The sequence below is a fragment of the Cupressus sempervirens genome, chromosome 8 (genome assembly GCF_028749045.1).
Source record: "Cupressus sempervirens isolate cs-2001-9-10 chromosome 8, ASM2874904v1, whole genome shotgun sequence".
Classification (NCBI taxonomy): Eukaryota; Viridiplantae; Streptophyta; class Pinopsida; order Cupressales; family Cupressaceae; genus Cupressus; species Cupressus sempervirens.
In genome coordinates, this window is record NC_143125.1 from 603,384,677 (window position 1) to 603,400,557 (window position 15,881).

At 37.1% G+C, this 15,881-nt stretch overlaps 1 protein-coding gene across 1 annotated transcript in view; it reads right to left on the bottom strand.

The window, feature by feature from the left end:
• LOC149543875 (plasma membrane, autoregulation-binding site, misato segment II, myosin-like, tubulin/FtsZ protein) overlaps nucleotides 1-15,881 on the bottom strand; it is a 161,982-nt gene that overhangs the window by 70,018 nt on the left and 76,083 nt on the right. Inside the window, exon 5 of the mRNA XM_089798539.1 lies at nucleotides 6,071-6,149. Coding sequence (XP_089654665.1) covers nucleotides 6,071-6,149 — 79 coding nt within the window. The remainder of the gene's footprint in view (nucleotides 1-6,070; nucleotides 6,150-15,881) is intronic.

The following is a 15,881-nucleotide window of genomic DNA, read 5'->3' on the forward strand; positions in this document are numbered from 1 at the left end:
TCAAAGAATTTGATATGAAAGAGTTAGCACTCCTTCATTACTTCTTAGGGCTGGAAGTGTGGCAGAACTCTAACAGCATCATACTTAATCAAGGAAAGTATACATTAGACATCTTGAAGAAATTTGGATTGTGAAACTGCAGACCTATGTCTTCTCTAATGGAGACTAATCTACACAAACTTAAGGAAGCAGCAGCAGAATCACCCTCCATAGATTCTACTCTTTACAGAGAGATGATTGGGTCTTTTATGTACTTGGTAAATACAAGACCTAATATTTGCTATGTTGTTAATGCCTTAAGTTAGTATATGTATGAGCCAAAGAAGATTTACCTAGTTGCAATCAAACACATTATGAGATACTTACAAGGCACTCTTAACCTTGGGCTCAAGTATGAGAAAGTTGACTTGGACTTACATGGGTTCACAGACTTAGATTGGGCTAGAAGTGTTACTAATAGGAAAAGCACTTCAGGATGTTTCAGTTTAGGCTTAGTGATGATAACATGGATATGCAAAAAGTAGGCATTAGTAGCACAGAGTTCCACAAAAGCTTAATACATTGCAGCAGCAATGGCCTCTCGGGAAGCAATTTGGCTTAGAATGTTACTTGTGGGATTATTTGGTCAACCCATGAATCCCACTATTGTTCATTGTGATAATCAGAGTTCCATCAAGCTTTCTTTGAATCCAACTTTTCATGATAGGTCCAAGCATATTGAAATTACTTACACCATATAAGTACTACCTATATGAAAAATCATAAAGAAGTTTTGGTCAGCCCTTTAGTGGACCCCATGCTACTAGCGATGAATAATAGGTGACACCCCACAGTGGTGATGGGTATCTTGGGAACCATCCTCACGAACACTATTGTCAATGAAGGATCAAGGGTGAATGTGCTACTCGAGGAAACTAGGAAGAAGCTCAAAAAACTAACACTGTGGCTGCCAACTTTCAATTTGGTGGGTGTCGACTAGCACGGCATCAAGCCAAGAAGAAAGGGTACATGCTAGCCTAGGGAGAGGGTGGCTTGTCACTGCGAAGGCAAACCACAATTGGAAGCACAACACCCTGTTGATGGAGAATAGAGGGATAAAATTTGTGATCGACCTGATCGAGAACCGAAGGAAGTAGATGAAGTTGTTATGAAGTTGGAAGGGTGTTTTGAAGATGATGTGGATTATATAAACAAGCTTTTCCACTAGCAAATGGAAGATTATGAATCACTCCATTGTAACATGCTACAAATTGAGAAGTCAACAAAGGACTTGTTTCCATTAAAGTACAAGGAATACAAGGAAGGAGAGACCTGAGTTAATGAGTTTCCTGCACACCAATTTGATAAGGAGAAACCTATATGGTACGAAGAGCTCGCTGAAGGCAACAAAACTAGCAGATGAAGCAAACCCAACAAACATACTATTGGGAGATCATAACCTTCAAAATACTCATAGAGTACAAAGAGGTCTTTGCCTGGACCTACAAGAATATAAAGGGAGTGTCTTCAGAGCTATGCATACATCGCATTCCATTAGTAGCTACAGCCTAGCCAGTATAGAAGAGATTGCACCAGATGAATAAAAGTTATGTCACAATGGTGAATGAAGAAATAGAGATGCTTGAGGCAAGCATTATTTTTGGGGTTCAGACAAGTTAATGGGTATCACCCATCATGATCCCACTAAAGGACGCAAACCAAATCAGCATCTATGTGGACTATTTATGCCAATATAGTAGAATATTACCAGCAATATATGAAATGTCTATAGTTCATAACATTATCATCACATCTGTCTAAGTAATTAGAATGATGCACAATTGGTAAGATATATCATTTATTGAATGTACCAAGTCAAGTTACATACCCGTGCCAGAATAGTTAAAAAATTTAGCATACCATCCTATTCCATGGTGTACTACATATAGTGCTAGTGTTGGCTAAAATACCAACTGACACAACTCTTGGTATAACTTCCTAACTATTACTTTAATTACTCAAAATGCAAATTTACCTACTACATTATTCCCCCCCTCCAAAAAAAAGAGTTGTTTCTACATGACTTATAAGCTCAGGAAGAGGGATGGGAAAATGTCCCTAGAGCTTAAGCGGAAAGTAATGTTGTTCCTAGAGTGGTAGAAGTGTTGAGGTGGGCAAGCTGCTATTTGAGTAGCTGAACATCTCATTCTGCCACCAATTGTTTGGTGCGCACCCCATGTAGAAGCCTAAGTGCATTCATTTTGTCCTTATCCGCTACTGCCATTTTCTCTACATGTTTGGTTTGTTCCCATTTTAAGGTAGCTTCGAGTTTCTCCACTTGTGTCGTGAGAATTACTCGATATCCTTCAATTTTGGCCACTTCCCAAGTGGATTTTGCAAATCAAAAAATAGAGCCCGAAAAGATCCCTCCATTTCATACAAAACTGAAGCCAAGGGTCCAATAGTTTGAGTCACCTGTGCTACCTGCCACTACGGGGACTGAACCTCCATATCCTCAACCGGTCATCCTTGGTCTGCCAATGTCTTTTGAAAATCCTCTTGGCACCCTGTCTTCATAAACTACAAGAGGGACAAAGCTTGGGAAACAATAGTAGCCATATCAGCCTGGATAGCCCTCTGCCTAATTTCCTAGGTGGCTTTGGTGATGATATCCAAGTCAACTAAAATTTGCTGAGTGCGTTCATTGTATGATGTGGATATGGCTTCTTCCTCATCCAGTCGTCTTTCTTCTATTGCCCTTGTTGCCTGAATCTCCATGTCTTTTGTAGGTGGTTGTTGTTGAAGTATCTGGGTGCTAGTTGCTTCCAGCAAATGCAAGGATAGTTGTGGTATATCAGCTACTCCCATCTCATATTGGGTGAGTAGGGCATCTACCTCCGTATCGTGTTGTTCTTCAATGTCCTCTTGCTGCTCCTATTCTTGTAGTTGTGCCTCCCTACTTAACTGTGAAGTTGTAATAGAGGTAGAAGGGGGAACAGGTGCTAGTGTCGTCATTGGAGCTGTCGCGCAGGCCACCAATAATGCTATCAGTTGCTCTGTCTCAATTCCCTATGAAGTAGAGAGGTGCACAGTGTGGTTGCCAGCCTTGGTGCACTGCAGATCTACTACTTTAGCATTTGACATTCTGCCCTCGAAGATGAGATGAGCCATTTCAGATAGTTTGGTAGGTGCAAAACTGATCCTCTTGGTAGCCCAATCAGCAAAAGTGGGCCCACTGATGGTACCGTGATTGGATTGTTTATGCCAATATAGTAAAATATTACCAGCAACATATGAAATGTATATAGTTCATAACATTATCATCACATCTATCTAAGTAATTGGAATGATGCACAATTGGTAAAATATATCTTTTATTGAATGTACCAAGTCAAGTTACATACCCATGCTAGAATAGTTCCAAAATTTACCATACTATCCTATTCCATGGCGTACTACATATAGTGCCCGAGTTGGTTAAAATACTAACCGACGCAACTCTTGGTATAACTTCCTAACTATTACTTTAATTACTCATAATGCAAATTTAGCTAATACATGGGCCTTTAGTGCTTAAACACAGTAATTATCAAGGACCCTTTTCCCATACCATTCACAAATAGTATCCTAGCAGAAGTAGTGGAGCATGAAATATATTCCTTCATGGACAGTTTCTTGGGGTATAATTAAATCTCCATTGTTGAGGAAGATAAACTAAAAACCACAATTGTGGTGGATAAGACAACCGGTCCAAAGAGTTTCTTGACAATTGGTCCATTTAAAGTGGATAAGACACCCATTTGGTAGTCCTGCGAGTGTATGGATTGTTGTAGGAGAGCCAGATTGATGTTGAATCCCAAGAACTATAGATTTATGGTTGCTAAAGGGAAATTGTTGGGCCGCATTGTCTGCAAAGCCAGATTGAAGATGGACCCAAACAAGGTGACTGCAACTGCAGATATGGAACCCCTTGTGAATGTCACCAGAGTAGAATCCATCCTCGACCACATCAGGTATTATTGGAGGTTCATCAGGAGCTTTGTGCAAATCTTGTAGCCCCAAACAAATTGACGTGGAAAGGTGAGTTGCACACTTTGGGGACCACACAAGATGAAGCCTTCAAGGAATTGAAGACAAGATTGGTGGGAGCACCTATCTTGGCATACCCAACCTAGGATAAGAAATTCCACATCCATGTTGATGCTTCAAATTATGCAATTGGTGTTACATTGGCTTAAGTGGGCAAACACGAGCTAGACTATCAAATCTACTTTGCAAGTAAATTGTTATTGAAGGCAGAGAAGAACTAGAACACAATAAAGAGGGACGCTCTTAGGATGGTTTATGCCGTACAGAAATTTTGGAATTACCTATTGGTGACCACGTTCACATTTTATGTGGACCATCAAGTGCTTATGTACCTAGTGAACAAACCGATCATTCAGGGAAGGCTCAGCAAGTAGCTACTCCTATTGCAAGAGTTCACCTCAAAAATCATCGTGCGGCTAGGGAAAAGCAACATGATCGTTGACCAAATGTCACACATATAGTCCGAGGAGCCGCCAGTAGGAGTAAATGAAGATTTTTCGGATGCTCACCTGTTTCAAATCACATTATTGCTAGCCTGGCATACCAACATCAAGGAATACCTCCCAACATCATAGTTCCTGAGAGACATGCCACCAGGCAAAATAAGAAAACTAATCCTAAGCCGTAGGACATTTCAGTTGATAAATAGATTGTTGCATAAAATGGGACCAAACTAGGTGTTGAAGAGATGTGTCATTGAGGAGGTTCTAAGTGTAGAGAGGTGTGTGAAGGTTCGATAGGAGGGTACAAGGGACCAAACACCACAACACAAGAAGTGTTGTTGGCTCAAGAGTGGGTCGTGGGGGTGCAATACGTGCCAAAGGGCAAGGAAGTCGTTGAAGATAGACTTCATGCCCCTCAACACCTCGCACGCCCAAGAATTTTTCGACCAGTGGGGTTGGATTTTATTGGACCATTGAAGGCTAGTCATGCATAGAGATGTCAATACATTATAGTAGCAATCAAATACTTAACCAAGTGGGTGGAAGAAAAAGCCCTACCTAATAACTTTGTACTAAGCATGACCAAGCTTATCTATGAACATATCATCAGCCAGTACAACATTCCCATTCAGCTGACAAGTGACCAAGGAGAGCACTTGTGAATCGTGTCATCAAGCTACTAACAACGGAGTTCAAAAACTTTCACTCATTTCTAGCCCCTAATCTCTGAGAGCCAACGGGCAACTATAAGCAAGTAATAAAATAATTGTTTCGATGATCTACAAATCATTCACCATTGAATTGGAAGATTAGGAAGCGAAGCTATCGTCGGTACTATGGGCCTACCGTACAGCATATAAGGTAATGCTTGGCCAAACACCTTTTGAGTTGATGTATTACCAAGAAGTTGTCGTACCAACAAAGTTCATGGTGCCAATTTTTTGAATGGTGATTGATATCAGATGGTTCATACAGGGGCTTCTATGTTGAAGTTCAAGTTACAAAATTTATCATCCAATAAAGCTGCCATATTTCTTGTCATTTATGAATCCCTCCACAGTTAATGTGAAATTAGACAAATGCTCTAATTTTATTTGCCTTGTTCGAAAAAAATATAGCTGATTATGACCAATCGATGGCATACAATTTTCCATCAATAAGAAATTGTATGTGTGTCAATTGTCAGATAAAAATATCAATCAGTGGAAAAGTGAAATTTGTTTTAGCAAACAAATATACATGAATACAAAAAAGCTTTGTAGTTTATATTGTAACTCTAAGGGAAAGGTATTTGAATGACTATATTCTTTTTATTTAAGAACTGCAAAGGACTGCAAAGCAATTGAAACAACCATTAACGACTTCAATATGAATAGAAACCTGTATATTTACCAAGTTGTAACAGATGAAGCATCTGATAACGAATTCTCTTCATATAGGGAACCTGATGCACGAACTGCACAGGACTATATTCTTTTTATTTAAGAACTGCAAAGGACTGCCAAGCAATTGAAACAACCATTAACGACTTCAATATGAATAGAAACCTGTATATTTACCAAGTTGTAACAGATGAAGCTTCTGATAATGAATTCTCTTCATATAGGGAACCTGATGCACGAACTGCACCTAAGGAGCCTATATAAAATAACATAATAGTTAGAGTACTACAGTGGAACAAAATTTCCATCTAATAGAATATACCACTTGATTTTCAAACTTATTGAGGCCCTATAATTAGAAACTTATAATACATCACAAAATAACAACCACAGCCCAGAGGAGTCATGACTTAAACAACAAGCAGTGTGAAAACTTGAGAAAAAAAAAATTAATTATATCAAATTTCCACTGTCCATAATATTGTATTCATAGTTTGCAGACTCCGACTCGGAGAGTACTTGGCAAGCCCAAAATTTTCAACCCACAAAAACTCAGAGAAAACTCGATGAAAACTTGGGAAAAACTCAGCAACTTAGAAAGAACTAAAAATTAAAATCTATTAAAGAAACATTTTTTTTTGTAAAATTCACTTATAAAATGTATTAAACTAAAAATTGAAATCTTGAAAGAGAAAATGCAAGGTTTTATAGCAAACACATGTGAAAAACACATTTGAACCAGCATTTTACCTGCATAGACACTTTTACCCATAGTTTTTTGTGTCTGTAGAAACATGTGAGTACTCACCCACCTAAAGAAATAGAGTACTCAGCAACGCAGATGCGCTTAGAGAGTTTGCAAAATCTGATTGTATTGAATGTTTCTGAGCTTAACTGTAATGATTTTTCCTCCAAAAACTCAACCAATCAGAGTACACAAACTGAAGCATAAACTTTACGCTTTTAAATTGGAGAATGTGAAATTATTTATTGGTTTTTCAAAGAACTGGTGTGATCTCCCTTTCGAATTGAGCCGGCTTCCAGCAACGCATTTGATAAAGGTGTTCTTTAACACTACACATGCATAAATATTTATCTAATAAATAATTAATATAAATATTAATATATAATTAGTTACATACCTTCAATTTTAAATTTTAAAACTGGATACCAACAATATAAGCCAGACAGCTGGGCATTTTGAGGTACCAATAATCATTATTTTATCCACTAGTTTAGAACTGGTATTTTCCAGCAGTGGGGACAAAACCCCTCATTTGCAGAGATGAGGTAGGATGCAAACCCTCACCTGAGATTGAAATCCCTTCCAAGATTGTTAACTGTATTAATCAGAAATATCAATTCATTGCAGTCTAAGGTTGAAGCGTCACAATGTATCCATCAGGTATTGGCTGGAAACTACAAAGGCAGAGCATATCTGAGATAGGGCAGACCTTAACTCATTCCTTCAGGCCACCCGATCACCCACCAAAGAAAGCCCAACAAGAGCATTTTAAAAAGGTTCTCCAGCAGATTGTCAACTTTCCAGTAGGGAGTGGCCCAGGTCTACAACCCTGGATTCTACACCTCCAGCCATACAATCTAGGGCAACATCATTAAGAAGGCAAGACTGATAGCAATATTGCTAATTCAGATTATCATCAGAAAATTTGCATTGGAGTGCCAGCCATCTACATCAATTCCTACCCTTAGGTGGCAGTGGTGTGAAGTGTGAACCATTCTTTGGTAATACCTGAAGCTTACCAAACAGCAACCGAGCATTGAATTATTGCAGACCAGATGATTATGCAACCTTCATTCACCAGGCAATAAATGTTTGAGGGTGGTCATGCCTCAACCCCTAGTGCAGACACCAACTATCACAGTCACATTTTATCATTTCCACAGCTGAGCGAAGGAACAAGTAGAACCAATAACAGAGATATTTACCACTCAACTGAGTAATGAAGTGTAGAGGTATACATCAAATTAGGGGTTCCCTCCAAAGTGCTAACCAGAAAACTGTCCCAAAAACCCTCATCATCATACTATGGTGTTAAAATCCAGCTAGACATTTATATATAAATTAAATCATATTGTTCTAGAATACTGTAAGTGGACAAGGTCTCAGTTTAACAATGTATCTACACACTACTCTCGAACTCAAGTTATAATGCAATCTACACCTGTTGACTTTTGGACTTCCTAACAATCTCTCTTAGAATCTGTACTCACTCACTTGAAAGCTACCCTCACTTGGCAGCTTCAACTCTTACTAAGTTCCAAAACCCCTTCTGGTTTGGGCCTAATATTTATCTTGATTGTTCTTGAACATTACAAGACAGAAGAATAATAACTGGGAAAGATGAAACAATTCTCCTTCAAACCATTGTAAGACTTCAGACATTAAGTGTCCCAAGAAAAACAACTTCAGGTGGATGAAAGGAAACTGTTCCCTAATGTGGCATCATGACATGTATCCATGCATGTAACTGACTGTGCTTTGACAATATTATATCAAATGGATGTTATTAACTATTACATGACATGATTGCCACTGTAGCACATGTCAATCCACTCATAATTAAGAATTCAACTTGATATTGTGGCCACAATACCTCAAGATAGTTATTTGATCAACCATATGATGTCTTTTATGTTTGACCCAGATTTGAGCCCTCTAGAGTAGTCTTGTTACACAATAAAATGACCCGCACAGTATCAGCTCTAGAATATACAATTTTTTTTAATACAGGTGTTGTCACACCAATAACTCAAAATTATCTTCCTAGGTGTTGGCAATACAACTAAAACTACTTCTAGAAAGTTCAACCAAAAAGATACCTTATATTAGGGACTTTACATCATTATGGTATCCTTCTTTGAAATATACACAAAACCAAATATAACACAGTTTGGAGTCCATATCATTGTTTTATGGTCTTTGCACGATTGCCTCTATACCACATTATCTGCTTCAAAATGGCATCTTCTAGATGATACCTCACTCAACATCAATTTTGAGGGGATCACTGGATTGCTCTTTAAAACTTTATGATTTCAAAGACAAACCCTACTCAGTTCCACATACATACAAAAAGTTACATTCTCTACAAGTCTTCAGACTCTGACCGAACATGATCTCTAACATGGTCATTGAAAATGATTTCAAACATGAAGCCCTCAAAAAATCCAATGAAATTGACCCAACATGAATGACATATACAAGATCACAGAATTTCGTAGAGCATGTAGGATCAAGTTATTTTCCAAGCATACAACTACATCTGCCCCATGTAAAATGTAATTGTGAACATGTTCAATGTAAAAAAAATATGATGAATGAACTCAAGCATGTGAAAATTTTGTCATCTAATTTATCTCTTTTGGTTCTTGGCTTTTCATTGTTGTTTACCTGCAAAGTTTTCAATCCAATGTCTTGTACATTACCTCACACTGCACAGACAACTTCTCTTCCACTCTTTCTCCTACTCAACAGCATTTGTGGGAATCTTCATATAATTTTCCTTGTTATTCATCCTCATAGCAAACTTATTTGTTTTCAGACCCAAACACCCTCCTTTTTAATAGAAATCCCTTACATGCATATTCTTTCACAAGGTCTTAATTCCCCCTTTTCTGGACTAATAACTAGCCCCCATAAACATGCATTCCTTGCATGTTCTATACTTACAATTAAACTCCCACATTTCTCCTCTCCTTCACTCACCATAACTCCAACATTCCACCGGTTAACCCATTCCAAAATGATCCTTTACAGATCTTGCAAAACTCCCTCAAAAATCTTCAAAATTATGCTGATCCACATTTCTTCTTCCACCTTAGTCGCACCCCTATCTAAAATGTCATGCACTTTCCTATTTACACACTTTGACGCACTGTCTGACCTCCTCACCCTCTAAGAATTATTCCTCTTTTAATCATTCTCCCACCTCTAAATGCATTTGAACCTACCATTTCTTTTATCTTCTCAACTTCGCATAATAACTCAACTCACCAACACTAGAACTGCACCTACTGCAACTGGCTTTTGACTAGAGTCAAATCCATTCAAATTTGAACACCAACTTAACTCAGCAATGCATGATTTAAACTTGTTTTGACACAAGAGTGGTGGGTAGTCAAATTAAAAACCATCCACAAATCAACAACTCAAAGTTCAAATAAAAAGGTATAAACATGACATATTGAAAGTGTAGAAGACAACATTCATCATTAATTTCTCACTAAACAAACTGATAGATGGACTGCTCTTAAGGTTCGGGCGAAGTACAACTTCGATGTGCCTTCCAAGAAAACTTGAGTATAACAAGGGCAAGTTTCACAACTAGAGATACTTTTGGCTCCATGGTGTTGGGGGACTCTGAATTCTTTGGTACAAAGTCAAATAATGAAGCAGAGATGGTGGCCCTTTAGTTGGACCTACAGGAAGCTTAGTTTGAAGGGTCATATGCAATTGATATGGAATGTGATTTAATTATTAATTAATTCAGTATGCACGTAATCCCGCCCTACTTGGAAGCTAAGGGAATTTTTAGAATTGTTTCCTTTGAAAATCCAAGTCTGCTTCAATTAAGTTTAGCTGCTGCTAAAGAGAACAAAATTGTATTGCAGATTTCTTAGCAACTGTAGGTTTCTTCTTGAGGAAGTTGATTACACAGCAAGGATAGGAATACTTACCCAACCTTTCTACATTATTAAATAAAGATCATCCCCCTTATCTATTGAGTTGAGCTAACAGGTTGTTCTTCATGGAGAAGTCTCTAGTTTATTTTTAATGATTGCAAGAGTTTAAATGACAATCTTTTGGTTTATGTGGTTTTTATCCTGCTCACTCATGCAGTCTTTCACCTTTGGTTAGGAGCATGTCTCTTTAATGATATGATGTCATGACTTTAAGATGGTCTTGGCCTTCAGAGCGCTCTAGACATTGGCTACATGGATAACATTTTTTATTGGTGTGTTTTGTCAATGTGCTGGTATGTTTCTAAAGATAGGTTGAGGTGGTCTAGGGATTCATATAAGCATGGAAAGGTGATGAATCACCATCTAAAAGGATTTTTAGGTTCAACAGTGAGGGGAGGGTAAAGATAATAAATGCTATATGGGTGCTAACAGCATACTGATAATGGTAATTTTCATTTCAGGGGCTCAGTAATGGAGAATTCCCCGTGTAAACTAAATGATGGCACATATAGATAAAAGAGTACAAAGGAGTCTATTGGATCTTTTGGTCAAAGTCCCAATGGAGTCAGATTTCTATCACGTTGCCAAATGAAGGTTTTAGGGGTGGGCCGTCATATGGTTTTCTTTAATTATTTGGAAGGACATGGCATCTATGTATCTGCAAAGATTATTCTTTGGCAGGATAAGAGACCCTATAGGTACTACACTAGTTAACCATTTTCAAGTTTCAACCCATCGCCACATTGGTCAAAGGCACTATGTACTCTTTGAGAGTTATTGATTCGAGCGCAATGGGCAGCGAACCCATAAGATCACATTCCTGCACAACATGCAAAGCTATATAGCTGATTTTATTCTTTGTGTATTGCTGAAAACAATGATAGCCAGAGAAAAGGTCAAGTGCTCAACTTCACACTCAAACATTTTCAACCAAATCATAAATGGTGGGAAAAGTTATATAGCTGTTTATTCAAAGTTATATAGCTGAGTTTATTCTTTGTGTATTGCTGAAAATGATTATAGCTGGAGAAAAGGTCAAGTGTTCAACTTTACACTCAAACATTTTCAACCAAATCATTAATATTGGGAAAACATGTCTCAAGTAGCATGTAGTGGAGTTCACATTTTCAAATCTAGTTGCATTTCAATAGGTTGGGTATTCAAATTTCATGATCTATTTCCGTTTCAAAATAGAGAGTTTAGTTATAGGCAAGGTTATCACACAGTTCACGCTCAAGCTTGCATTTGCGTTCGAGCATTTGGTTTGTTAGTTGAAGAAAAACAAATTTGGGTGGTTAAATTCATTCATACAAAAATATACAAGAATTAACCCTATATGCATATATGCAGCAGTAGTTAAGTTCAAAATACCCCACCATGCTAATAGTCAAACAACGAAGCAAAATACATCATATTCATAGTCAAAACTCAACTGTCATTATATATATTAAAGTTGTAGTTTAAATAACATAGCAAAATACACCTACATAAAAATGCTTTAGTTTTAATATAATAATAACAAAAGTCAACAATGTTACCCAGGGACATATTTCTAGCATAATTTGACCTGTTTTGGAAACAGGGATGTCTTTGAAACTCGAAAACTTCAAGAAACCCTTTCCCTACTTGTCCCATAAAATTAATGTTTGAATATTGATAACGTGTTTTACTTCCACTCTCATCTAAACTCCCAATTTAAAATCTTTAACACAAACATTATATTTTAAGGTTCTATAATTTGTATAAGCATGCTTTACCCATGGTTTTATACAAACATTTAAAATTTTCCTATATAATTAAAAAATGTCCTTTTTCTATGTAGTTGTCCCCACTCTCATCCCTTGCTTGAGGAAGAAAAGAACTAGTTTCCTCATCCCCCTGTCCTAGATACCCTAGGTATCATAGAAAGTCAACAATCAACCATCACTAAACCAAAAATGGGTCTTCAAAATATCATCCTCCATATGTTGCAGTAAACTAGAATAATCACAAATAGTGCCACTAGCAAGGGTACTAGCACTAGCATTGTCAATGATACTAGCAGTATCAGTCTCATGATCATTAGGTAGCTCATAACCTCATAGTCATCAACAACTCCAAGTGCACCAAGGTGGTAAACTGAAGCATCCAACTCAACATGCTCTAAAATATCCCACTGTTTTTCTCCCCATGTTTGTAGGAATTTTCTTTGTGAGGAACCACGACTTTGACTACACAAAAACCAAGTCCTTCACTTTTATGGAGTGTGGTCTATAGTGGTTTAATGAGTGGATGGAGTATGTGTTTATAAACCTCTCAGATGAAGATAAACTAGCAACCTATCAAGATTTTTAAATTAGATAGTATAAAGTAATTTAGAAGCAATATAACGAAAATTGAAATTATTTAACTTACCTTCAACAACTCAAATCTCAAGAATTGCCTAAATATGCCTTGTGACATATGGTGGTCAATGATAAACATTTGGATCTCGTCGGCGTCAACATACACATGTTTGATCCATTCTACTCTGTTTCCCATTTGTTGCAGCATTAGGTTGAGTGAATGGACAGGATAAGGTCTCTGACAAATGCGTGAATAATGGCTGGCTTCTCAACCTATAACCCAAAAGCCTTGTAATTTACGATATCGTTCGTTACAACTTGAACAACACTTTCAAGGCCAACTTCCTCAATGGCCTAGCAAAGAATTTTAACAAAAAAAGGATTGTCCTTCAAATATCCTTCCAATCCACTACTTTCAAAAACATTGCCCCTTTGGGGAATACTGCAATAACATTGCTCGATGGGCAGCATCTTTACCTCCATATAATACAACAAACATCCATGTTTCGACCCATGAATCCTTAATAGACTTCAACAAGTCCTCAACATGTTTCACCTTTCTTTCTAATAAGGCACTATGTGCATTCTCATAAACTGACCCCTTAAAGCACTTTGGAGCCTATTAATTGACCTCGCCAATTTTTGCCAATAAGGTGAGTGACCACATTAAATGCCAATCCACCAACATAGATACGTGTAGCTATATCTTGCTCAACAATCTCTAGCTTGATGGTCTCTTTGTTGGCATAATTGTCACACTTAATATATGACAAAACTATGGCACCTAATTCTGACACATTGGTCAAACCGTGGCTGGTGCATTTATGACTTAAAAAGATTCATAAAGAATTCATTTATGAATGACCCCACTTCTATGGCCCACCTATTTAAAGGCAAGAAAATAATAAATAAGATAAAAATCAAATATTGAATACCCCTTCAAGACCCAACCTAAACTAAAGATATTTTACATTGCTTTTTGGGAGTTTCCTAATATAGGGCCAACCCCCCTAAAGCCTGGCACTTGGCTGCAAGTGTTTTAGAGTTTAAAAATAAGAATAAATATATCCTACAATAGCTGACCGGACAGGTGTGCCTCTTGATAAATAAGTGTGTTGGAGAGAAAATATGTTGATTTGGAAAAGGTGTATGTAAGAGGTATTTATAGATATTTGGCACTTTATTCACTCACCAATTCATTGAATATCTTTATGATTTTAAGGCACATAAGAGCGGAGATTAAAAGAAGATTTAAAAAGGAATATGCAAAGACATCATGTGTACAAATTTCAGACATTCATGAGCAGCAAATAAGAATTGTTTAAAACTCATATGGCAATTTTTGCGAAGATTACGTTCAGATTTCCAGACAACTATTGCAGATAAAAGTGCAGATTTAAGACAAGAAGTTTAGGAAAGATTTGAGAGGAGTGGGCAGATTGTTGAAGTCCTTCAAGGGATCTAGGGCAGATCCAACAACAACATTATCATCCTACATTTCGAAGGTTGTAGCCTTCTAGGTAATGTCCCCCTCCCGATTTGCCCTAGAACAATTACAACAAGTTAGTGTTAGGGTTACATCTTAACCAAGTAAAATATCTCCTTAAATAAGGTCTTGGATTTGGATCTTGCAACCATAACCAAGGGAGCATATACATGTATATATACTTCCAATTGTTAGGGTCACATAATAACACATTTACTATCTATAATATCATTCGGACACTTAGAGTTTGGAGGAAGAAGCATGATAGGTCTGCTTGAAGAAATATTCATACCAAGCCCAAGATTAGACACTAAGTACCCACTTAACCTAGTGGGTTCACAGCATGGACATCCACTGAGCTGTCCTACTTAGTAGTGTACTTGTTAAGATTATAGCTACAGTCGGATTGATTTAATCGTAAGATACAATGTTGATATATATATATATATATAATACCAAGCCCAAGAGTAGACACTAACCCACTTAACCTAGTGGGTTCACAACATGGACATCCACTGAGTTGGCCTACTTAGTAGTGTACTTGTTAAGATTATAGCTACAATCGGATTGATTTAATCGTAAGATACAATGTTGATATATATATATATATATAAAAGTTATATTGTGATTTATATTGTTAAAATATATTAACTAATAATGATAAATCATTGAGACATGTCTCCCACTCTTATATTTATAAGAGATTGGGATCTGCATTTGGAAAATACCTATGACAATGGTAGTGTAATTACATTTGCAAAAACCGATCCATGTTACTTAACATGGTATTAGAGCTAGACTACGCATGTAATGAACTAAATATTTAAGAGAAATATAATAAAGAACCCATTTATAGATACAAGCACAGGCTGAAGCACGTCATTGGCAATAGAAAGTTAAGGAAAGCAAGTTGTGTTTTACATATTCATATATATACGTCAGGAGAAGAACTAATACAAACTACAAGGGTAATGGATAAGAAGCATAGTAGTATGAAATATCTGCATTAGCACAAACTACAAACTGCTACAGAAATATCACATAATGGGAAAAGAGGAGACAATAATGTTATATTGGGAAGACAAATGAAGAGTCCATTTCAATTAAAACGACGAAGTCAAAAAAAGTGGGGGATTAAATTCTTGTACACAATGGCTCATATATGCAATAAGATCACATATTCAGAACTAACAAATGATTCCCGGTCGGTAAAACAAACCTTGGAGAGATCATATGAGATGGAGACCACTGATCAGAAGGATATCACGGAGATATGAAGTCGATTGTAAAAGTAAAGGAAACATCAAATAAGTCTAAAATGCATAGAAAATAAACTTGCACACAGGCCAGAGCCATCATTGCACACTATGTCTCAATTATAAATATTGGGCAGGTGAAATCTGAAAAACAATGATCACAAGAAGGTGAATAATAACGGCCAAGTTAATCATTTGCATTCAGCAAATAAAGC